A 23,882-nucleotide genomic window follows, 5' to 3' on the forward strand; every position below is an offset into this window, starting at 1 on the left:
GTATCTGTTCCTCATTTTAGTTTAAGCTTACCAGAATAGCTATAACCATACAAGTCTATAAACCTTGCATTAACAAATTTTAATGTATGCTATTATAAAAAAAAAAAAAAAATCCTTGTGCATTTTAAAGAACATATAGATACAGATGCCATTAATAGTTTTTACCTTTTAATGAGGTTTTCGGTCATTATGAATGGGAAAGCAATTACAAAACAACACAGTTTAGATTGATCCGCAGAGAAGAAAAAACAAAAATATTGGAGAAACAGGACTTGAAACCATTCGTAATGCTTGCGATTTTCTTTTTTCTCTGCTGTGTAGTTTTAGCTCCAGTATCACAATCTTGTTAATCTCAGTCCTTATGTATGGTATGGCCATGATACATATGAACAGGTTAAATAAGGAACTTAGATTCAGTAATCAGATTTGTTAAAGGCATCTCATACATTTTTTGCTGGTACTCTAATTTGGAAACCCTGATTTTACTGATTTTAAACAATGTGTTTTAACACTTAATGTCTAAGGATGTAAATGCAATTTTATAGTCCGCCCATACTTTCTGAATGTGTCATATCAGACTTTGTTGTTGTTGTTTTTTTGTTTTTTTTGCAATTGATGCATATCCGATTTACATGGCAAATATGTTGAATTATGCTGTTCTGAATTGTGTTTTTTCTGTTTCTAATAACTAAAATAAGTGTTGTATTTGCTGTGTAATTGAGAGGATTGTACATTTCAGAAATGTACAAAAATGTAAAACTCTCTTAAACAATGCTGTTCAGCATTATGAAGAGCAGTTAGAAACCATAGAAGTATTTTTTTGTAAATACTGATGACCATCATTCTGTAAAAATTGTCTCATTGCTGCAACTACAATGTAAATAAACAGAATGCCAATCGGTTTGTCGTTTCATTTCTTACAGGTGTCTCATACTTAAAATATCACAAGTACTACATTTGTTTATTATTGAAATAAGTAATATGTTTAAAGTAATAATAATAATAATATATATATATATATATATATATATATATATATATATATATATATATATATATCTAAAGCAGTGGTCCGCAAAATGATTTAGGTACGGGCATAAATTGATCTTATCTGGCTGTTTGTGAGCTATTGTTGCATACCTTATTATCTTAAACATTGCTTTCCCGCGACATATACTATATATAAAGAGTTTTAGTGGGAGTTATTCTTGGCTTACTCTGATAAGGCCAAGTCTCAGGCAGTAATTGTGCATGATGCGCTTATTCTTTAAGATATTTTACATAAAATATGCAATGCAAATATTTTTAAATAGCATGTTTACACAGGTAATCATGAATAAACTAAAATAAAAGAGGTTAGATGGTGTCTCGCTTTGCTTCAATTTGGTAAATTTGTCAACACTACTGTTTTAAAGATTGCTCAATTCCCTTACAACTATTCAGAGAAAGTGGATTCATAACTAAATCTACTACGGTGTTTCGCTTGTCTGGTGAAATTAAAAAATATATAGAGCACATTCAATTTTAAATAATGAAATGTATTATTTTTCTCAATAACAGTCTGCGAAATTCAATGCTGACCCAGCATGTAAACACCCAGCCTCTGCTCACGAATGACTGGATAGCTGTCAGATCTTTCACTTTCCCACTGCTAATCACTCGCCTTTATTTTTCATGCAGAATACCGTGAACGACCTCTGCTTGCTTATGATTGGACAGCTGCGTAAAACTTGGCAGATATTTGACTCTCCTACTGGTTAAACTTACTGTCAGTACCTGCAACTGAACAGACACAGTTTATGTCCCACCCAGCTAACTTATGATTGGGCTACCGCGGTCTTCTGGAAAACAAGTCCAATACATACAAGCACAGCATAAGCGAACAGCACTGTCAACAGACTGCGTTATTTATTTTCCCACGCTACGACCCGTCAGAAATGTGTTCATAAGCCCATAAGTTAAGAACAGCTGCGGAGGGCACAATGACCTGACTTCACGGGCACGAATTTGAGGACCACTGATCTAAAGAAACCATAAACTGCTAGGGGTAGAGTCAAAATAACCAATGAAAAAGTATAAAAAAATAAACATTAATTTTCTTGAGCTTTTTTATTTGATTAATAATGAATATTACAGTACAAAGCATTGTGATGTCTTGTAATGAAATAATTTTATGTTTGGTGATTTAAAAGTACATGTTAATGTTATATTGCAAAAGTTACTGTTTTTTTTTTTATCTGCAATTTGACAAATATATTGGAATTTAACAAAATAAAAACTTACATTTTTTTTTATTTGAATTCCCACACAAAGTAAACAAATATAAAACTTTTAAGTAAAATCCAATTTACAGAAAATAAATTGGTACAAAAATATTCCTAACACCACATCTCTTTTCACTATTGATAAACTGTTGAATAAATAGCAAGGCTATTGAATTAATATACCATTTAGTTAACTTTCAATACAAAGACACTGCTTTGGCACTGTTTATTTACTAGCAGTGCTATTTCCCCTTTGTTCAGCACATATTCTGATTTTGTAGAAGCTGGGCCAATTTCAACAACTGCTTTCCACGGTTTTTCAGGCTTTGGGACCACTCAAACCAATGCAAAATAAACTATGACTGACTTTTGTAGTTCTGGAAACCTCTCAATGGCACAGCTGATAGTTAAAATGGCTGCAGCGTTGCCTTCATTCCTCTTAGGGCCCACCTTGTTGCTGGAACACTCTCCTTGTGAATGTCGAGGTGAAGGACTGGCTCCCGTGGTCCCATGGACGAGGTATACACAGGGCACTGGTATGTGTCAGTGGTTCGGGTGGCTTCAATGAGGCTGGCTTTCTCTGCCCTGGGCATACAGTGGAGATGAATGACTGGCAAAGGGACCGGGCCCCTTCTAGGAGGGGCATCTAGGAGCTCTGCCTCAGTCTTATGCCAGGACACACCCCACAAGTAGATTCCATACACAAACATCCCCTCCTGTGGAGGATCCCGCATCTGGAGGGGAGAGGAAGCATGCAGCACAGGAGATGAAGGCATTTTGAAATCTTGAAGTGGCACCGCATGGTGCATGGTGAGCCGAGGACACCTTGGCTGATCTAAACACACACACACACACACACACACACAGACAGACAGACAGACAGACAGACAGACACACACACACACACACACACACACACACACACACACACACCCTGGTACAAGGCATTCTGTTTTTCTGTTTCGTCTTCATTTGACTTATTTTATAAAATGAAAGCCAGTTTAATCCCATCAGATTCTATAGTGGGGCCTCATCCTTCACCCCCAAAAAGCTTTTCAGAATCATACAGTAGCCCCTCGCTAAACCAAACATGTTTGTATTCTCTATGTATTGTAAATATACGTCTTTGCGCTGAAATAACATTAATGTGTTTTGAGTAGGCTACACATTACATTATGTAAATATAAATCTATACAGTAGGCCTACAGTACAGTAGTAAAATCAAATGAATTTGAGAATGTTTAAAACATGCTTTCAAAAATTCTTAAATTGACGCAACTGTAAACATCGCAATTGCCTGCAGCTTTAGTACATTACAATATTCTTGATCCCTCATTTGCACTGTCTCACCCTGTTTTTGTGAATTTCTGCAGGAACGCTCAGAATTACATATTCATTCAAGACTAAAGCGCAGAACTGCAGCTGCAAAGCATTCATTAAAATGATGCTAACACCGTTGTTTGTTTAGTATATTTCATGCTTCACTTCTGGCTAGTTTGCATGTGATTTGCAACGATTGCGACAAAATAGTTAATTCATATCACAGTATTGTCAGGGATTCCATTAGCATGACAAACTAACTGGTCATGTGATAGGACAGTCCCTGTGTATTTTACAAATCTGAACTTACATGCTCCTTGTCTCTTTGAGTGATGACAGTCTGGAACACCATGGGCTCAATGCTGCCTGTTTGTTCTGCATGCTGCTTTGCACTCTGCTGCCTGAAGACCCCCAGCAACCCCTTGGGGTTCCTAAAGGCACCAAGCCAATATGTGGGCATCTTTTCTTGACCCTGGCATTGGAAAAGGGAATTGTACTTAGAACAGAAATGTAACCACACAATCTGCAGCGGATAAACTATATCATTCTGTTTTTAAAAGGACAAACTGTGAATATGGTTAAAACTCTAAGAACTACTTCTTCTTCTATACACCAATCCCACTGCGATGGTGCTCATAGGTAGTAAATGCTCACTGCAGTTCGCTATGTCCAGGGCTACTCGTCGTGGCTGCCCGCTATCCCCTCTGCTGTTTGCCCTGTCATTTAAACCATTAGCTCAGGCTATCCACCAATCTATCACTCATTCCCCTATTACTTTTCATTTTAATTATCTTCCTAGAACTTATTTAACCCCTCGCAGACGCTACCAAATGAAACATATCCCTACCCCTGCATGTGCATACTGACCCCTAGATACTGTTAGCTCCTTTTTATATATGGTTTGGGAGTGCCCTGTTGTACAGTAGCTGTGTTTTGGGATCGGGTCTCTCCAGCTTTGTCCACTGTTCTTGAGAAGAATATCCCTTGCTCTGCTAAGGTATTAGTACTGAATGATGACTCATCCCTTGATCTATCATTGCAGCAGAAACAGATCTGGTTGGCTTGTCTCACAGCAGCTAAAAAAAAAACGATAGCTCTTCATTGGCAATCTCCACATTCTCTGCCCTACAGCCTTTCTTGATATAATTTAAATGGAGCTTTCTACTGCTCAGGTCCATGGCGCTGGGGAGGGGACTGTGCAGGCCTGGAGATCAGCTGCAGACTCCATTAGATCTTTGATTAATCTTCCTTCAGTTTTATCTGACTGATATTGGTTAGGGAGGTCCTTTGTGGGGGTGGTTTTTGGGGAATTATTATATTGTATTTAAAATGATATGTTTTTGTATTCGCCCCAATAAATAAACATTTGATCACAAAAAAAGGACAAACTGTGGAGCTGACAATATATAGACAATACTGTATATTCTAATGTGTACAGTAAAAACCAGTCTAATACAGCTCATCTACGTACCAGAATTCTGTGCAAATCGGCATGATTTTTGGGTCCCGACTAAATCCCTATTGATATTAATGGTGTGATCCCTTCTACAATCTGGCATGATTTAAGTCTCTTATGCTTACATTTAATGTACAAATCAGACTGTGCAATCATGTGATTTTTCTTTTTTAAGTTAAAAACTAGTATGAAAAACAAAACAAAAACAGACTATTCAAATGAAAGGCATTTGATTATTGAATGCTTTTTCCTAGCAATTAGTGAACACCTGTTTACCAAGTGATACTTTCTCACTTAGCTAATGTACTTAATACTTATCAAATGTGTTCTATTAAATCAGCATGGTAAACAGATATGTGTTGTTTTGAATGTGAACCTGAATTGAGCAAAATTATCTTTTAAAAGCAAATACAAATGGTTCTGCCTGCAATTAATCAACACTTTACCTTCATAGAATTTGACTTTCATTCCATCGAGAGTTTAGGAAATGTGCTTGGATTGATGGGTACCCATATATCCAGTGTTGTTTTCCTCGACTAACTTACCAGCAGCAGAATCTTTTCAAAGTGTGAGACCCGTTGCTGCAGGTCGCTGATCCAGGCAGTGTGCCCCTGTGTGAGAGGAAAGGCCCTCCCTGCCAGGCAGCTCCAATGTTGGGGGACTCTCTGTTGGTACAGGTCCCTGGCCACACTCAGCTCCATCTCAGACAGGCGCCCTCCAAACATGCTCAGATACTCTGTGCTGCTCTTGATTGCCTGTTACAGACAGAGGTGTTCCACTCGTAAGAATGTACCAGTAACTCTGCTACTTATACACTGTATGAACCCTCTTTATATCAATTACTAATTCTGAAATAACAAAGTGTTTTTGTATTCCTTTTTAAATTTATTATAGTTTATTTTTATTTTTATGTTGTGGTAAAAATACAGTGGCAGATCTGCCTTGATTTACCTTTTCACGGCTCTTTTATAATTTCTAGGCTATGAATGAGGTTTATGATAATAAAATATATATTACACAATGCATGGCCCCACGGCAAAAGGGACTATCAACACGTGTACAAATTTTTTTTTTCTGGTTAATTGCATTAACATTTTTTTTCTTGTGGAACATTTTCTTGCCTGTGCAGTTTAAGTACATTATGATAAAGTCCAAATCATGTTTTAAAGTTTAATGGATACTGTACATATAACGCTCCTATAAACAAACAGCTGGGGAAATCTTTTGCTGTGTGGATAACAGCTGGCAATCAACATCAGTTCATTGTTCCACCAATTCCACTGTCAAGCAGTGTTTCCACAATGGCCTGTTAATAAAATATTATTGGAAAAGACAGGGCACTGGGTGCAGTTCTCAAATATAAAATGATGTGCAAATATTTTAAGCAAAAAGAAAAAAAAAAAAAAAATATATATATATATATACATACATTTTTTTCTTTCAAGCAAAACATGTATGTGATCACACATTAAACTAATTTTATACCAACTCTGCATACACCTAACACACTTATATTTCATTAATATCTTTTTCAAGATGCAAACAGAAGATATTCCCCACATCTTTACATACAAAAGCTACAAATCTTGTCATAAATCAGAACTGAATATTTTACATGAGAAAGGCTGATTTTTTTACCTGCAAATTCCTTCTGACTTCTGACAAGACACCCATTAGATGGTTCAGCTCTTTCTTTATAAACAGGTTGAATGGAGTACCTCCACCTATTTTCTTCAGTCGCTCAGTGATAAAATCCTAACCCATTTGTTTGCAAACAAAACAGATACAATAAAACACATGGGGACTGCGACCTGGTAATAAAATGCATCAAGGGGCATCGTAATTCAAACAGGAGAACTCTAAACAGACAGTGGGCAAACACTGGAAATAGTAATTATGCAAATTTTATGATATTATATATGCTTTTGGCATTCATTTCCCAGATTAGGTTTTTTTAAATGGTAATTATAAATATTAAAATTACTTGAAAACTAGACATTAATTGAATATGTAAAGATTTATTGAAGAAATGTAATATTAGTCAAACACAGTTACCTTGGTCCATCCTTTGGGAAGTTTGGCTAAAATATTGTAACACATCTCCCACAGCTCTGGTCCTTTGTTTGGTTTCAACAAAATCAAGCTGTGATTCCCTTGAGTCGCCACTAGAGGGAGATTGTTGATATTAACTGCTGTGTTTGATGGGGAACCTAAATAATATCAAAGAAAACTGCATGAGACAAATATAGCAAATGCCTGATATTACAACTCATGAGCACAACGCATTTCCTCGGCACAGTAGTAATAAAGATTGACTTGCATTGTGGTGTAAGAGAGTGTTGCTGATGGTCAGATGGTACCAACGATTGGTTGAGGGAATACAACCAACTGCACACATACTCTTCATCACCGAAGTGGAGCTGGAAATAGAAAAAAAGAAATAGTAAGTTGAGTTAAGTTTTACAAGAGCTATAATAGAACACTAAGATGCGTGTTAGCTGCTTACTTCTGGGGTAGAGTGCATGCTGACTGCTTCGGGCACATCCAGGGAATTCCTTGGAACAGAATCGAGAGCCTGCAACAGGGAGCTCAGCTGGGTGCCAGGAGTAAAGAAAGCTGCCGGGACTCTGTACTTCACTGCAAGAAATAAAACACAATAGGTTTTATTTATTGATCCAGACAGCAGTTGATCTAAATGCAATTGTCTTTCAACTTTATATCCTGTTGGGGTTTTCGCCCATGCATGATGTATTAACCTACTTACAGTATTCTCAAGGCTTCTATGCTAACAATTATTAGGGGGCTTTGATTGAAGTCTTTAAAATCATTGACAAAGTTAGCCAGTACTTTAAGCGCAGCACAGAAACTAGGACCAGAGGACACAGTTGGAAATGAAGTAGACCTAGAACAGAGGGTAGGAATGAGTTACCTATCCATGTAGGTTGATGCTGAATCATTTGGATCCTTTAAGACCTGACTTGAGGCATTTTTTAAGTCAACCAGCAACTGGAAACTGGATGAGCATGGATGGGCTGAACGGCCTGTTGTTTGTACATTTTCTTAGGCTATTATGTTCGTATGTGCACACAAACTAAACTGTACCAACTATACTTACACTTAGACATATATTGAGTGTGTCAAATTCACAAAGAAATACAATCTAGGGACCAACTTGCACAGTGCAAAAGTAAAACTAACTTTATGGAATTGTATAATTAAACTCTATTGCCAAATGTACAAAAGTAAACTAATCAAACAACGAAGTAAATTAATAGCATGCTAAGTTAATTTAGCAGGTGTGATCTCAGAGATATGTTAAGATGATTAGTGAATAGCTAAATGTTTAGTACTAGTAAACTTGACTGACGCCTGTAGCCTACTTATTATCATCACTAAATACAATGACAAAAGATATATTAGAAAGGTCAGTACTAGAACAGGTTTATGGCATAAAGATGATGAAAATTGTATAGACCCCAGCATGGAACTATTCTGTTTTGAGAGATAACCGCATTTGAATAATGCATTGGCTTGGGAGATACTCCTCATTAAAATAATGCACTAGCTTGGTGAGACACTTACATTTCGTCAGGTCACAGTCCTTCTTTGTAGCAGTAGAACTAATCCAGAAATCAACCAAAGATGTCAAACTGACCCTATCACTCTCATCGGTTATGTTACTCCCATAGATCACCTGCAAAACACATTTTGGTTCTTGTCAGAGAAGGAATTTGTATTACATATTTTATTACTCTAAACCAGCTATATTAGCCTCAATCTTAACCCTAATCCTAATACTTATTAACAGTTATTACCATATAACAGAGAAAATTACAGTAATTAACACATTGTTGTCAGGTAAATATAGCTGGCGACCAGGAGAAAAAAAAAAACAAAACATAATGTATAATTACTATTCAAAGCAAAATGTCAAAGAGTGGTGTCTTACTTCTGATAGAAGATATCTAATCCCGGGCCAGGGCACACCCTTCCCCTCAGCCTCAGGGTCTCTGTCTCTAAATTCCTCTGTCAGTACGTGCAAGGCATCCTGGGGAATTAAAATAAATACAACTGAGTTATGCTGATCCATGTTTTTGTTATGTAAAATGGGACATTTAGCAGAATGTTCTAACTATAGATGTTCGTATTATTTTAATAGTGTCTCTTAAAATTAAAGCTGACCTCCTTCTTAAAAAGTAACCACTTTAAATTTATACCATACATTTACAATAGTTTACCACAGTCTGTCATATTTATTAATATGTTTACCATTGCTTTCTCAAAGTACAAGCTGAGCTAGTATGAAAACGAGTTGCATACTTGCTATACTTTTACTATGGGAAACTTTAATAAAGGCTTGCCCATTCAGTAGGCTCAAAGTGCCTTCATTAATATCTCTTGCTGCTTTCTTATCAACATCGATATTTCTTGCTATTTCTTAAGAAAAGGATTTGTTGCCATTTATTTCCATATTGACTGGTGGACTTACATCATCATCTAAAACCAAGCTATCCAGTTTCTATCCACTGATACCCAAGCTATCCAGTTTCTCACAACACATTTAAATAAAACATTTGCAAATTATGCAGAATTTTAACATGATATATTTTTATTATTGAAAACTATATATATTTTTTTTTATTTTAGAATACATTATTAACAAGGGAAATCATCTTTAAGCACAATTTGCATTTGTCAACATGTTTTTAATTTAAAGCACCTTAGTCAAGCAGAGTTTTAAATGTCAGCTTTGTTTTCTATATAGTTTTTGTATTTAGTATTTTAGGATTAGTGGGTTGTGCTGAGCATAATTACCTGCGGTGCTTCAGAAGCACTAAATTGAACAACAAAAAACAGCAAACAAGACCAGTGAGACCATCTGCACCTACCATAAATTGTTGATTTCCAAACATCATGGTGTCTCTGCTGTTCCAGCCCATAGCACCCCCGGATGCAGCACGCAGCCTCACAGCGCTGTGCAGGAAGCAGAGGTTGTGCACCACTGCTGGCCACTCAGGACGACTGCTGGTCTTCAAGGCTTCCGAGTCAACGCCCTGCAAGCATCTCAGCATGCCGTCCTTCATGTTCTATAACAATGTGGCAAACAGAAGTCTTATGGAAGTGCAATGTTTGTATGCTTAGGGGCAATGTTGACACCAGTGTGGGGAAGTTACTTTTAAATAGTAATCCGATACAGTTACAGGTTACTTGAACAAAACTGTAACTACAGTAAATTATTATTTTGAGAAACTTAATTACTTAGTCACAGTTACAAACAGTTGCTTCTCAGGGGTGGCCAGACCCTGTCCTGAGAGATCACTCAACAAAGGTTTTTGTCAACTTTCTTAAATGTGTATTGTAGTCTTTTGTGCAATTTTTCTCTAGGTTTTTACAGTGCTTTACTATACTGTGGTCTATAACTTTGAAGATACAGCTATGAGAGCCACTCATTCCTTTGCTGACACCATTTTCTAGTAAGATGATTCAATAAAGCAGTCTGTTTTATTTGGTTCAACACCAATTCCACCAAACTGGAAATGCAGTTTTTGATTACAACATGTGGTAGATTTACTAAACCTGTGATTCTATTAAACAGAGATTATATTAATATTGTTACCTTTGGCTGGTCAATAATAATCCGGTGTGATATATGAAGCAATCTAACTGGCAAGTTGAAGCTTGCTGGGGCAGAAACCCAGAGCCGAAAATTCCGATCAGGGTTCTTATTCACATTCAGAATGCCTTCCAGTGATGTCATCAAATGTGCAGAATTGTGGATGTTCTCCAGTAAAACCCAATTCCCCTGGTTTCACAAAGAACAAACCACATTAAACACTGATACAGTCCTGTTGCTGAGGGTCAATGAACCACAACTTTCAGTGTACCCATCATATTTACATGTAAAAGTGTGACTTATTTACAGTAAATTTAGATGAGCATGCTTTCCAAATACAAGTAAAAATGTGCGCATTCCAGATGCATGATTGTATAGAAAGGTGGATCTGGTATCTCCTTATTTTCCCAGAATCAGACGCTCTTAATAACTTGTGCACAGAAAGTCTTAACCTAGTTTAATCACAATTGGATAAGTGGTTCTCTAGATTTAAGTGTGACATGCCAATGTACTATGCAAACAGTGTGGCATGTAACACGCATCCTCAGCAGGGTCAAAGGTCTGCCTTCTGATGGAATTATGGGAAAATGCAGCTTTAAATGTGCTGGAATAATGTGGGCCCTGCAGCTTTAAGTTACCTCTGCCATGCCTTGCTCAATCAGACGCTTAATCCTTCTCCCCTCAGTGACACCACAGTTGCTGACAGAGAGCACCTGAGTCCTGCAGCTCCTTCTGTGAGCCAACTCCAAGACCAGCCTGCGGGTGGCATCGCCCTCAGTGCTGAACTGCAGTAAAATTGGGCTCTGGGCTTTGGACTGCTGGAAACAGTATTGGAGATCAAATGGGATCTCTGCTGTGTATCTAGGAAGAAAACAGTTATCCAATGCAGTGTATTTAGATTACAGAACTAAAATAAATAACTGTGACCTAACTGCAAAACATATGTTGCTGAATATAAGTTTGAAATCAGCCTGTTCTATTGTAGTACTTCCCTATAAAGTCACAGTCCCTTGCTGAATATTAAAATGAATGATATTCCAGACTGTATTGTGAAGACCATTTCAGTGAGTATCAGGTGTCAATGCTGAATTCCAGACAGACAGGATGGTAAAATAATGATTCACTTATAGTTCATTTATAGGTTGAATTTAATAAAATTTGGTTTCACTATTTTATAACACACAGCTAATAACTCACCCAGTGGTCACTTTCAAATAATAAACTAATATAATTACTTCAGCTAAAACAGAAGGAAAACAATCCCCTATAACTAGTGTAGAGCTCTGCTTGCCAGAAGGTCTATGCTCACTTGAGAGGCAGGAGGTAGAAATGTTAGTGGGGAGGGTGCCGACAAGCAGGCTCTTATAGACAGATTCATCACATTATGCGGCCACTCATTGAGTTTAGAATAAATATGTGTTTGATTGAAATACTCATTGTAGTCCACCAAAAGAGAGAGCAGGACTCGAGCGCCTCTCAGAAATGTTTCATCAGTGAGCTGTGGCTTTAGAACAGGTGTCGTTAGTGTCATCTTTTCCTCTATTGAATGCAAGACGAGAGCAGTGCCAGGTTCTTGTATAATACAGAACAATATTTTTCTTTCTCCAGAGAACTGATGAAGGTGTTGTCTAAAACATTAGTCTGCTTTCAGTGTTACCTCTTTCCAAGAGCACTGCTGATGAAGATAGATGCTGCGTGCGCAAGCCTGTCACTGCGCACAGCCCTTACTACAAGAAGACGCTGCAGAGGACTCAGTTCATCCAGCCCTTCAGGACACTTCCCCTACAGACAGACGCAAACGTTACTTATTGAAGGCTATCAAGAAAACTAAATAATTTATATTATGCTGCTCCAGATGTATCTATTTATCTGAAAAGGATTGAAGAACAATGTCATAAAGGAACACCTTCCATATGGCAAGCAAAACCAGCATAATGTGAGCTCCACGTAAGGGAACGTTATACATCACAAACAAATACACATGGAACTAATGTCAATAAGCTGTGAAGCAGCAGGGCAATTTCACCTTTGTGGGGTTCTCTGGTTGGTCACTGTCGCACAATGCCTTCCAAGTCATTTCTTTGCCATCCTTGTACATCCGATCAAACAGATCCCAGAACCAGCTATAATACACAGCCAGGATCTAAACGACAGGTAGCAAATCATATATATTTTTATTTTTTTATTACACATATCGATCAGTTCTTAAGTGCAGATTGATACATGTTTCGTGGGGGAGGGGAGGGGAGGGGGGGGGGGGGGGGGCTTTTAAAACACATCATATGAAGGTCAAATGTTGAAAAGGAGCTGGCTGATATTTCATTGGCTGGTTGATCTTAAATTAATTATTTAGTTTTCCATCTTAACATCATATATTTCTAGAACTAAATTGCAGTTCTGTTTAAGTATATACGAGGCAGTGTAGTGGTCTAATTTGCTATAGGTTTAATAAATACATTATTTTGTATTGGCCCATTCCCTTGAAAACATTACTACTTTGTTTCTGCAGTATACCATGGTAAAAGCATACAAACGTGCAGTAAAGCATAGCAAAATAATGATAAACAAGGCAAGTTATAGACCACAGTATGGTAAAGCACTGTAATAAAAAAAAAACATGGCTAAAGTAACAGGTTTGAGATGCAGCTTTATCATTTTGACAATTACATCAAGTACAATAAATACTTACAAATACAATGGCTGGCTATAGTGTTATCAGTATTACCTGCACATTTTTAAACTGGTCCTCAGTCATCCAGTCAAAAGGGTTCTTGGAGTGCTGCCGTGCCTCTGAACCTTTAGCCCCGTCCATTCCCTGCATCACCACAGCACACAGCTCTGGAGAGAGGATGAACTCCATTTCACCAGGGTCAATGCGGCCCAGAGATCTTTCAATCTGTACAAATAAAGCCATTTTTAAATCTCTTCCTTGCATATTAGGGTAATAAAGATGACAGACAAGAAACATGACAATGCTCAGATTAAGGCAAAGCTTTAAGCAAACCTCTAGCATAACAGCATTTACTCATTCAGACAGGTAATTTGGTGCAGCAGTGGTAATGTTGACTGCAGTACATCTTTCATTTCGCTCATTTCATAGCTGTTGTGGTTTGGTTGGCTTGCATTATGATTCGTGAAACTGCTTCTTTCCTTGTTGCTTCTCTCCTGTCCAGCTAATTTAGTAAAGATGCTGAAAAGTTAAATGCAGACTTTCTTTCTGCCCAAATAAGTTTTGGTTGAAAACCCCCGATTTAGAAGGCATCCAGTACAAGCTCACTTACCTCAAATGCCAACAGCAGGCTATATACCATCCTGTCTCTCTCCAGCAAGTATGTGCCAACATAGCAGAATATATTATATGTTATCCGATCCACAATAGCCTTAATTGTATACCTGTGGTAGGAAAATAACACTTGTAAACTTTCTTTACACCTACATTTTGAATGTTATTTTCCATAGTAAACCGGTGGTCAACCTTGCCGTTTCTTCGATTGTTTCTTTAGCTCAGTACACAGTTCCCTCAGGTGGTCAAATATAGTAGTTGCACCAGTGAACGTCATTTTTTAAGGTTTGTTCACAGAAAAGGGTTGCAACCAGTATACTGCACTGTTAAAACAATTGCACAAGCATTTACGGCTTTAGAATGGTAGCATTTAATGTAGAGCACTGCAAACAATGTCAGTATTTATTTATAAAGGAAGGCTAAGAAACAAAGGGATATTAAACTGTTATGTATACCTCTCTGAGTGAACCACAGAAGCATCGAACACTTCCAGGAGCTGATTATAACTGATGTGATATGTGCTATTCAGCTGTCTCAGTGCGCTGGCTGTATCAAACATGATTCCCGCCCTCAGGGCAATGTCTCGGAACCCTTCTCTAGCAGTCAGTGCAGTCTTCTCTGATAAAGAAAGCCTTGCTCTTCTGTAAAATAAATAGTTTTAACAATGCCAGTGCCTCCACCTGTTCCATATAATGTACAGACATTTTTTGTCACGTTTTCCCAGTGTGTATATACCTAGAAGAAACCAGCAGTAAGAACCCTAATTCTTTTTTCATCCCGTTACCTGTGTTGCACTCAGCATTTTTTGCATGTCTATTAATCCCCATTTAGTTCAAGTTTTGCAATAACAGACATGAGCTGACCTGTAAGAGAAACTCTTTAACTACTACTTCCACTTTTCAACTGAAAAAAAAGTGGATTTTATACACACGTCGAGAAGATCCTATTAAAAGGTATTACCCCCCCCCCCCCCCCCCCCCCCCCACAAAAAAAAAAAAAACTTTGTACTTCTTGTTAGTGTTACATAAACTTACAATGCAATTGTAAACATCAAAAGCCAGAAAGCTTGCAAGCTGATTGGCTAAAAGAAACTGCCCACCATATCCATTGCAACTACTTAGACTACCTAGCAGCTATATTATACAGCTGGTTATTTATTTAGTTAATTATTTCTTGGGGAGAGGTTGACAGCATTGTAAAAAGAGATTACGTTTCTCTGGCTTCATCGTAGTGCTGCTTTAAGTCGCTCAGTTTTTTGTTGATAGCCAAGCTGCTTAGAAGAGTGCAATCACTGGACAAGGTCTGAGCTATCTTCATTTCCACGTCCCAAAGGTCCTCCATGTTTTCAAGGCATTCCTATAGAGAACAAAAAAAGAACCGAAACTGACATTCTAGTATTAATGTTCGATTTAATCTTTGTTTACAGGGATTGGACAACAAAATAGTGTAAATGGGCTGGCGCATTACTGTTGAATGTGTTATGCAAATAGAAAGTATTCTGTAATACAGTGCTCCCTCGCTATAAGGCTCTTGGTTATAACGTGACTCCTACAGCATGTCCCCAATTCCCTATACTAGTGATTCAAGAAATATTTATACAGTAAATAGAGTACCAGAGATCAAACTGTAAACAACTTCTCATTCCAACTTCCGTTTCTGTCTCTCCCTTTTGATAAAGTATCTGAACTGAAGAAAAGCTGCGCTGGCACTTTATAACACAGACACCTTATTAAGCATTCGTTTTACAATTAAATAAACAATAGGCCTATTGCTTGGTTATCCTTCCTAATGTATTTACTTGTTTTGCTGCAAGAGGAGTTGCAGCTTTCACTGGGAGACGAGACGCTTCATCCCCGCCCTCTCCCGACCCGCTCTGATTCACGCACTTGGTTTGCTTGTCCGTCGCTTCGAACTGAACTTCCAGCCGCCATTTAGCCAGGCTATTTATAGTTTAAAAACCGCTAATTAAAATGATCCACGAGTAGGAATGTTACCTTTTTTTTTAATTTATTTTATTTTTTGTAAATAAAATAAATAAATAGCAGTGATTACATGGTGCTTTATGCATGGTTAATCATGGAAAGTTAAATTTTTGTTCACTATATGTACATTATAGAGAGGGAGTTATTTTATTTTGCATTTCAGTCAGATGGGTGTTATGTGCCGCGGCGGCCCCTACCCCCTCCCCCGTTTATAACGCTCATATTGTTTGTCCCCCGAGACCCGCGTTATAGTGAGGGAGTACTGTATATCAAATCTGCATCTCCTTGCAGCAAGTCAGTAATGTCTTACATAACAAAAGCAGTTTAATTTTCAACCGCCAATAAAATCTAGTACAGGGCTTCAATATGAGATGACTGAATGCAAATAAACCATGGGCTTTTAAAACATGATTAAACACAATGCTTCTCAAAAGCAGTCACAGTCTGTTGCTTGTTCTTTAATGTACTGATTAAGGCTTTTTTGTGGGTTTTTTTTTTTAACTTTACTCTCACATTTAATTGGCTTTAGTGTGAAGCTTCCTCAGATTTTAACCTGAGCTCTTCCAAATTGGCTACTGGGTAAATGCGCTTATCTGAATGTCATGCTGACAGCATACTAATACATTCAAACAGCTGACACAGGAAAAGAAAGTGTAATCTCTAAACTAATTACAACCACAGGTGACTGAAGCTCATTCTCAAAGGGGCCCCTGTGCTTGTCAGATGTTGCTCATGGAGCCTGGCTGTTTTAGCACAGTGCGTTAACCTGGGATCTATCCAAAGTGACTACCACCTGCCCACCAGACAATGCTGCCCCTACAATGTTAAAAGACATCATTTAATTCACATGTACATTTATGTAATTACACATTTGACTAGTTTTTATTCTGGAGATTGGAAATGTCAGAAATGTATCATTTTAAAATAAATCGGACCAGGTTGGGCTATATCTAATTATAGAACAGCACTTGTGTTTTACTCAGCTGTGATTTACATATAGTAGAGGGATCAGAACTCAAGATTCAGAGCAGAAAAGCCAATCTAAACGATAAACATGTCTCTCTGTTCATTTCAAGCATAGATCTTCACACAACAGAGATCTTAGTTACCCCAGTGCACTTTTAAAACACGATCATAGTGGCATGGTTGTATATTATTGGAATTAATTTCTAAGGTGAAATATGCTGGTGACTTTATTGCATGTGCTAAAAGTTTTGAGTGCAGAAACTGTAATAAATGATGATAAACAGATGAAAAAAATATTATGCAGTATTCCTGTAAGTAGGGTAGAGCATGCTGGTTATTTAGCAGTGTTGTTTGGTAATGGAAAATGTGTGTAAGTCTACTCTGGACCCACCTGCTGCAGAGCGGTGTATTCCTCCCTCAGCCTCGTCTTCTCCAGCTCCACAAACCTGTCCAGCAGCTGTTCCACCAGCCCCTCCCGGTCCTGGTAGAAATATGCTGTGCTGCAGAAAGCTGCCACCTCAGGAGGGACCTCCTCTGGGAGGCCAGGGGTGTGCAGAACCAGCCTGAAACCTGGCTGGCACTCCACTTCATGGTCTGCAACCTAGAAGCAAGTCCAGTCTGTTATGGGATTGTCAATTCAGAGAAAGAAAAGGGATCAAACAACAACAACAACAACAACAACAACAACAACAACAACAACAACAACAACAACATGGCTGATCCTCCTGTTGTACAATTGACAAATCCTCCAGTGGAACCATCGTTATTCATCAGTTATATTCACTCAAAAGGTCGTAAATGATAACTCGTGTTAACCAACAAATTGGTATGTAGCATTGATTTTGAAATTTTCAAGAGGTCGTTACACTTATTTCGTTATTAAATAGGGCTAATGTGATTTTCTGAAATTACGTTCATTACCAAAATTCTGTTAATATACTAAACAAGCAGTGCTTGTCCGGGTCCTAATAAATGTTTTCATAAGCTACTAAAAAATAAAATAGGAAATTAGAATAGTGCCATAAATCAGGGTCGAGCAATTTTTAGTCATTTAAAACTTTTCATTTTATGATCCTAATAATGGACGTCAACACGGTTTTCACCCTCACTGCTCTCCATGTAAGTACTAAAGGTCATTGAAATGATTTGCAAAACACATAAAACAAGTTAGTTTAATGCTACTCACAGCCTAAAACATAAGGCATTGTCCTTACTGTTATTTTAAAAGGCGATGTGTTTCTCTCAAATTCTAGCTGGGAGCGGAGCACCTGGGCAAACCTCTGGTCAGTGGCCAGGCTCTGAAGGTCGCAGTAGGTTAGCAACAGAGGGATCCCTTCAGTCAGACAGGAGTCCAGTTGAGACTGGAGCTCCTAAAAACAAACATACACTTTAAATAAAATCACAAGCAATGCATAAAATGTATAGAAAGTAGCTGTTTGATCTTATATTCATTGTGACTTTGTTGGACGCACCATAATGCTATCCAGAACACAGACATAAATTCATAAGCCAATACTATCCTCCATACTATCCTCCATAGCTCTCGACACCTAACTTTAGTGCAGTGAATTATCTAGCAGACGCCAGCTTTATCAGGTAAATGTACAGTAAACAACAACATCTGTACCACATACTTTCGTACGGCATCTCATTGAGGCCATCAAAAAAACACCACATCCTTTGTTTTGTCAATCAAGAGAATTTGTCTTGTGATCGAGAAAACCCTGCCGTTATTTTGTGATTACAAGATCATTTCTCAGGATTTCGAGAAAACGGAAGTGATTAGTGATGGCCTCAACAAGCCGCTGTACTTTTGTGCTTGATTTGCAGGTGTTTCCGTATCCAAGACTGTTGATTTTTTTACAGCTTCAAACTCCTGCTGCAGATTTCCACCATAACTTCCCAAAAGACATTACAGTGCCAGTAATCATTGAAGGTATCACAAATAAATCTGTGATGGAAGGGGAGGTTAGGACACAAAGAGTCACTTACATGATACTTGACTTCCATGCAGTCTGGCAGAAAGTGGTTCTTTACCCACTCAATTGACTGAGCTGTTGGGTCACAGAGAAGCACCCAAGTGCTATTAGAACCTTTATGTTTAAAGATACAGGAAATTGTCTGGGTATTCTTATTCAGAGCAGGGCCCTTCATTTGCAGCTTCTGGATTTCTATCTAAAAAAAGAAATGCAAAAAAACAAGAAATATAATCCATAATCTATTTAAATATCGTGTTTCAGTATGATCATAGAGATGAGCAGTGGCGAAGGAATAGCCAGTGCAGCAGATGCAACTGCACAAAAAAATGTAAGTGATAATATCCTTTACATTTATATTACTGCCTTAATGAAAACGGTAAGTACTTACTGGATTGTGCATAAACTGCATCAGAGTCATTTGTCTAAACAGCATCTTCTGAGGGAGAGGCAGCCCCCCTTCCTCACACTTTAGCAAGAAAAGCTCACATCCCAGTATCCTTAAAGCACATTAGAAATCACAATTAATTCAACTCTAGATAGTTTTTTCTTCTTCTATATATTTACAAGCTGAAGTACCCGGTGCTGCCTGGGGAAATTCAATATTTCAATCTTTCATGCATGACAAATTATTGAACTGTAGTCTTATGGTTTCCTATAAGTTACCGATCTTTGGTGTCGCACAATGCAATCGGACCCCTTTCCCTTTTTTTACACTTTTTTTGGGGGGGAGGTTTGCCTTTTTTTATTTAAATTTTTATTCTTTTTATTTATTTTTTGGTTTTGTGGGTTTCTTTAATTTGAAATACACGGCTACTGTAGTGATCCAGCAATGGGGTTACTAAATAAAGTACCCCGGGGGTCAAAACATAGCCCTCGATCTTCCCCTGGATGAAAGAGGAGGCCATGCAAAGTTTGGTTGCACTTTCTCCTGCGGGGTCCGAATGCATAAAGGAACAGACAGACAGACAAACTTTCTTATTTATATATTAAGATTTATGGACATGTACAGATCTGGTAAAAGACCATGATCCACAGTATAAAACTGCAAAACAATCTTAGAAACTGCTACACTTATTATGAACATTATTAGGTTTCCTAATTGTTTTTGTAAACTGGGCTGAAAAACTGGGCTTTAAATTCACGACTCTCTTAAACAACTGACCTTGACTTATTTGCTTCACTTGACACTGTCAAGATTTAAAAAAAAAGAACTAAAAATGGGGACTTAAATACCTACTAAAAGTATAAACAAAAAATATATTTGTTGTATTCTGAAATTTACCAAAAGCTGGTGAAGACGCTCTCATAGAGTTAGAGAGAGAGAGAGAGAGAGAGAGAGAGAGAGAGAGAGAGAGAGAGAGAGAGAGAGAGAGAGAGAGAGAGAGAGAGAGAGAATGCTTTTACCTGCCACCTGCATTAAAGGGTCCACAGTAGGTGAGGAAAGCTGCAGCGAGCAAACAGTTTGTGAGCAGTTCAGACACAACACACAGTTGCACAGTTTCTTTCCACTGCTGCTCCAGATTACTTAGCCTAAAAAAAAACAAAAAACAAAAAAGTGTATTTAATAATCTAGCCCTGAAGGGGATTTTAGAGACTGAGTAAACAGGTAAGCCTATCGCACCTTTATAAAAGTTTACCATAGTAAAAGCATAGCACAGTGCAATACATAATGTTGTATTTTTTACACGGTTATCACAGATTTCTGATTTTTTGTAAACGTTTTTGGCTAATAACTGTAGATAAACATGTATCAAGATCGACTGACGCAGAGCTAAGTTGGCAGAGTGTAAAGTAGAGCTCTGCCGCAACACAAATTTTACCCTGTTCCAAATGTATTAATTGGCCCAAAATGAATGAGGCATGCTGTAAGGTGCCACATTTAAATGCTTAAATGTACTGTGCTGGTGCTCAGAATGGGCTACCGGTAGCACAGATTAACAGCCTAATCTGTAAAATAGTGCCTCCCCTCCAAATGGGCTACCTCAATTGAACAATAGGTAGGTCATCTGGAGAGGCAGAAATGAATTGTGTTGACCAAGTGTCTTGACTTTATATTATATTATTATTATACGATGGATAAAACCAAACATACATAATGAAAAGGATAACTTAATGAACCAAGTTTATTACACGACGAATAAAAACAGTTGTACATAATGAAATAACTGGTATAATTTAATCCTCAGGGAGATCAAAAAGGGTAATGCGGACCCTAAATATGCTTCCCTTCTCGGTACTCTCCCTCTTTTCCTGGGTCGTTCACAATGGTCAGGGGCCTGCACTCTCCATTGTAAGAAACATATGTTATGACTGCTGCCATATTGCTCTTTCCTAGTGGCTTTCTGACTTTCTGGCTTTTTGACTTTCTTTGTGCCCAAATAAGACCCTTTTAGGGCCAGCGCTGCTGTTGTGCCGCTTCATAAATCTCATTTTAATATCACAGACTTCATTTACAAATGAGCCCCACCTACAATTTGCCTATGCATATAATTAAGACTTGACATGCCTTAAAGTGCATGGCTAATGAGCAGCAGAGCACACTGCACGGCGGTGTTAACACAGCCTTAACTTGCCAAAAGTGGCATGATATATACAGGGCAATTTTAATGCCGTCCCAAATACTTTTATGTTTAAATCATGGAATATCTATTTTTAGACTGATGTGCTGTGAAAAAAATACAGTCCCGGTACAGAGCATAGTGAAACATAGTAAAGCATCGGTGAGCATTGTAATACCTAGAGAGGCATGCTAATGTTTATTAATAAACATGGCAAACTATGGTAAACTATGGTAAATGCAACAGGAAAAGCATGGGAAACTGCATATACTGTGCATATTTTCTGTGGTTAACTTTTATAACTGCACATCTGTATTATACCATACACTACACTCGGATAAGTATCTTCACGTGCGTCCGCAGAACTAACCTCTTCAACACATCTTGTGCTGCTCTGAGTCTCTCCTTGTGGGAGTGCAGCTCAGTTTCAATTCTGTGCTTGTTAGTTACTGCTACATCATACTCGGACTGAAGCTGTTGAAGCTGTACAAGAGAAATGCAAGTTAATATATACAACAGAGATGCTGGGGGAGGTGCTGTGTTGTAAATTATTATGAAAGAAATTAAAGTTAGACAACTGGGTGACTGTATATTAACTGGGACTGGGAGCTGGATGTCAATCCTCACAAACTTTAGTTTCAGAGCTGTAGGGACACAACTTTTCAAATTAAATTGTAAATGCTACTGTGCACTGAACAATATCATACCATGTAGTACATTTTATGACCACATCAGATATTAGGTTGCCTAATAGAACTAGATAAATGTGCATTAATTTGTACTGCTTATCTCAACCCACCTCAGACTGCAGTACCGGTAGGTCATCTGCAGTGAACATAGGCTTCTCTGGTTCAGCATCTAGCAAGTCTTTCTCCTCACTTTCTCCAGGCTGAGAATGCACATGTACAGCATTACACGCACAAGCTGACAATTAACTTTAACGTTGTGTGAGATATTACCAAGAAAGACTCCCACCTTTTGTATTTCTTGATCCTTCCACTCACTGTCTTCTTTCTCCACCTGTAGCTCCTGCACTCTGCTGAGACAGGCCCTCAAGGGTCCACAGAGGCGGGTGTACTCCACCAGGGCCACCACAAATGCCACCAGAGTGGCCGCCTCCTCCGAACAGTATCTCGCAGCAGCAATGGTGATCCCCCCTTTCCTGACACTGCTGTCCACCACAGTGAACTTCTTGGCAGGAGTGATGCTCTGAGGAGTAGCATCTGGAAGTAATGGACAGTAAATAACTTAAAGCTGCATCTTTTTGATGGCCTCTGGTACCACAACACAAAACAAAATCTTCCAGCTTTTCAATTTACTCATCCAATTACAAATGGAATGCACCACCTCATGAGGCAAGAACAGCAAGTGATAAGCACGGATGGGTAGGGATGTTGAATGGATATCAGATTTAAATATTAGGCAAGATACATATATCTATAATGTCATTCACTACATTAGTGGATTTGCCTTCTGTGCACTCTGCTTTATCAGAAATTGTTGACTATGCAGTTTGTTTACATTTTCAGTGACACAGGATTGCTGTCACTTCGAGACATCAATCCTACTACAAGACATCACCCTGCAAGTCAAATGGCCTAAATATGCCAGTGATGTTGCCAATAGCAGTAGCAGAACATTTGTAATTTCTAAAACAAGGTCTTACGTGGAGCAGCGTTTTCCAGCAAGGACCCTTCACCAGTGACCCCCAGGCTTCCCTCTTTGGTCTTTCCCAGGTAGGATTCCACCAGCTTCAGGATTTCCTCTGGTAGACCATCCTCCAGTCTAGCCACACTGCAAAAAGGCATTAACAGTCAGGCAAGAACCACTGATACAATATTATTAAAAATAATTCATCTCATTACTCATGTTAGAATGACTCTCACAATTTCCTTAGGCTTGCTTTTGTTTTCTAGACTTGACTTACACTCAGTGAAGCCCATTTACCTTGTCACAAAATTATAACATTATGGAAGTAAGTAGTTTCTCTTAAGATTAGCTCTACTTATTTGCCTTTTCTATTTACATATATAAACATACATACACTATTTAAATATGTGGTATGGTAAAGTTTCAGTACTTACTTGTGAATCATGTCTACAAACTTGCCGATATCACCAACATAGTTTTGTAGTGTTTTCCACCATGTTTTGTCCACCTTATCTTTCCCATCTTTTCCAGTTCCTGATTATTAGAAAATAATTAGACTAAATGGGCCAAATTCATCAAGGGTTTTTTAAATCAAAGTATTCATGTGAACCCTTGCCAAACAATTTGTAATGGCATTGGAGTGGTACAGCAACAGCAATTGGTTCTGCTATAAAGGGCAATGCTAGCACAAAGACAGGTACAAGGGTATAAGCCTTTGGTATTGTACACTAGTTTTTTTTTTTTTTTTTTTATATTTGGACATACCAATAAAGTACCATGACATATCAGAATCAGTTTGCTACTACAGTG

General features: G+C 38.1%; 1 protein-coding gene across 1 annotated transcript in view; it reads right to left on the minus strand.

The window, feature by feature from the left end:
• Positions 1–2,313: 2,313 nt before the first annotated feature.
• LOC121317709 (dynein heavy chain 8, axonemal-like) overlaps positions 2,314–23,882 on the minus strand; it is a 55,717-nt gene continuing 34,148 nt past the window's right edge. The window contains exons 46-73 of the mRNA XM_041253863.1: positions 23,507–23,606; positions 23,089–23,216; positions 22,398–22,645; positions 22,222–22,311; positions 21,793–21,905; positions 20,269–20,394; positions 19,253–19,361; positions 18,878–19,060; positions 18,100–18,255; positions 17,277–17,486; positions 15,148–15,293; positions 14,393–14,578; positions 13,936–14,047; positions 13,380–13,550; positions 12,681–12,797; positions 12,312–12,436; positions 11,293–11,515; positions 10,658–10,843; positions 9,930–10,127; positions 8,990–9,088; positions 8,623–8,734; positions 7,547–7,677; positions 7,361–7,460; positions 7,096–7,250; positions 6,679–6,795; positions 5,586–5,795; positions 3,895–4,056; positions 2,314–2,998 (exon numbers count right to left, since the gene is read on the minus strand). Coding sequence (XP_041109797.1) covers positions 2,672–2,998; positions 3,895–4,056; positions 5,586–5,795; positions 6,679–6,795; positions 7,096–7,250; positions 7,361–7,460; positions 7,547–7,677; positions 8,623–8,734; positions 8,990–9,088; positions 9,930–10,127; positions 10,658–10,843; positions 11,293–11,515; positions 12,312–12,436; positions 12,681–12,797; positions 13,380–13,550; positions 13,936–14,047; positions 14,393–14,578; positions 15,148–15,293; positions 17,277–17,486; positions 18,100–18,255; positions 18,878–19,060; positions 19,253–19,361; positions 20,269–20,394; positions 21,793–21,905; positions 22,222–22,311; positions 22,398–22,645; positions 23,089–23,216; positions 23,507–23,606 — 4,340 coding nt within the window. The 3' untranslated portion in view covers positions 2,314–2,671. The remainder of the gene's footprint in view (positions 2,999–3,894; positions 4,057–5,585; positions 5,796–6,678; positions 6,796–7,095; positions 7,251–7,360; positions 7,461–7,546; positions 7,678–8,622; positions 8,735–8,989; positions 9,089–9,929; positions 10,128–10,657; positions 10,844–11,292; positions 11,516–12,311; positions 12,437–12,680; positions 12,798–13,379; positions 13,551–13,935; positions 14,048–14,392; positions 14,579–15,147; positions 15,294–17,276; positions 17,487–18,099; positions 18,256–18,877; positions 19,061–19,252; positions 19,362–20,268; positions 20,395–21,792; positions 21,906–22,221; positions 22,312–22,397; positions 22,646–23,088; positions 23,217–23,506; positions 23,607–23,882) is intronic.

This window comes from Polyodon spathula, chromosome 6, assembly GCF_017654505.1.
Source record: "Polyodon spathula isolate WHYD16114869_AA chromosome 6, ASM1765450v1, whole genome shotgun sequence".
Classification (NCBI taxonomy): domain Eukaryota; kingdom Metazoa; phylum Chordata; class Actinopteri; order Acipenseriformes; family Polyodontidae; genus Polyodon; species Polyodon spathula.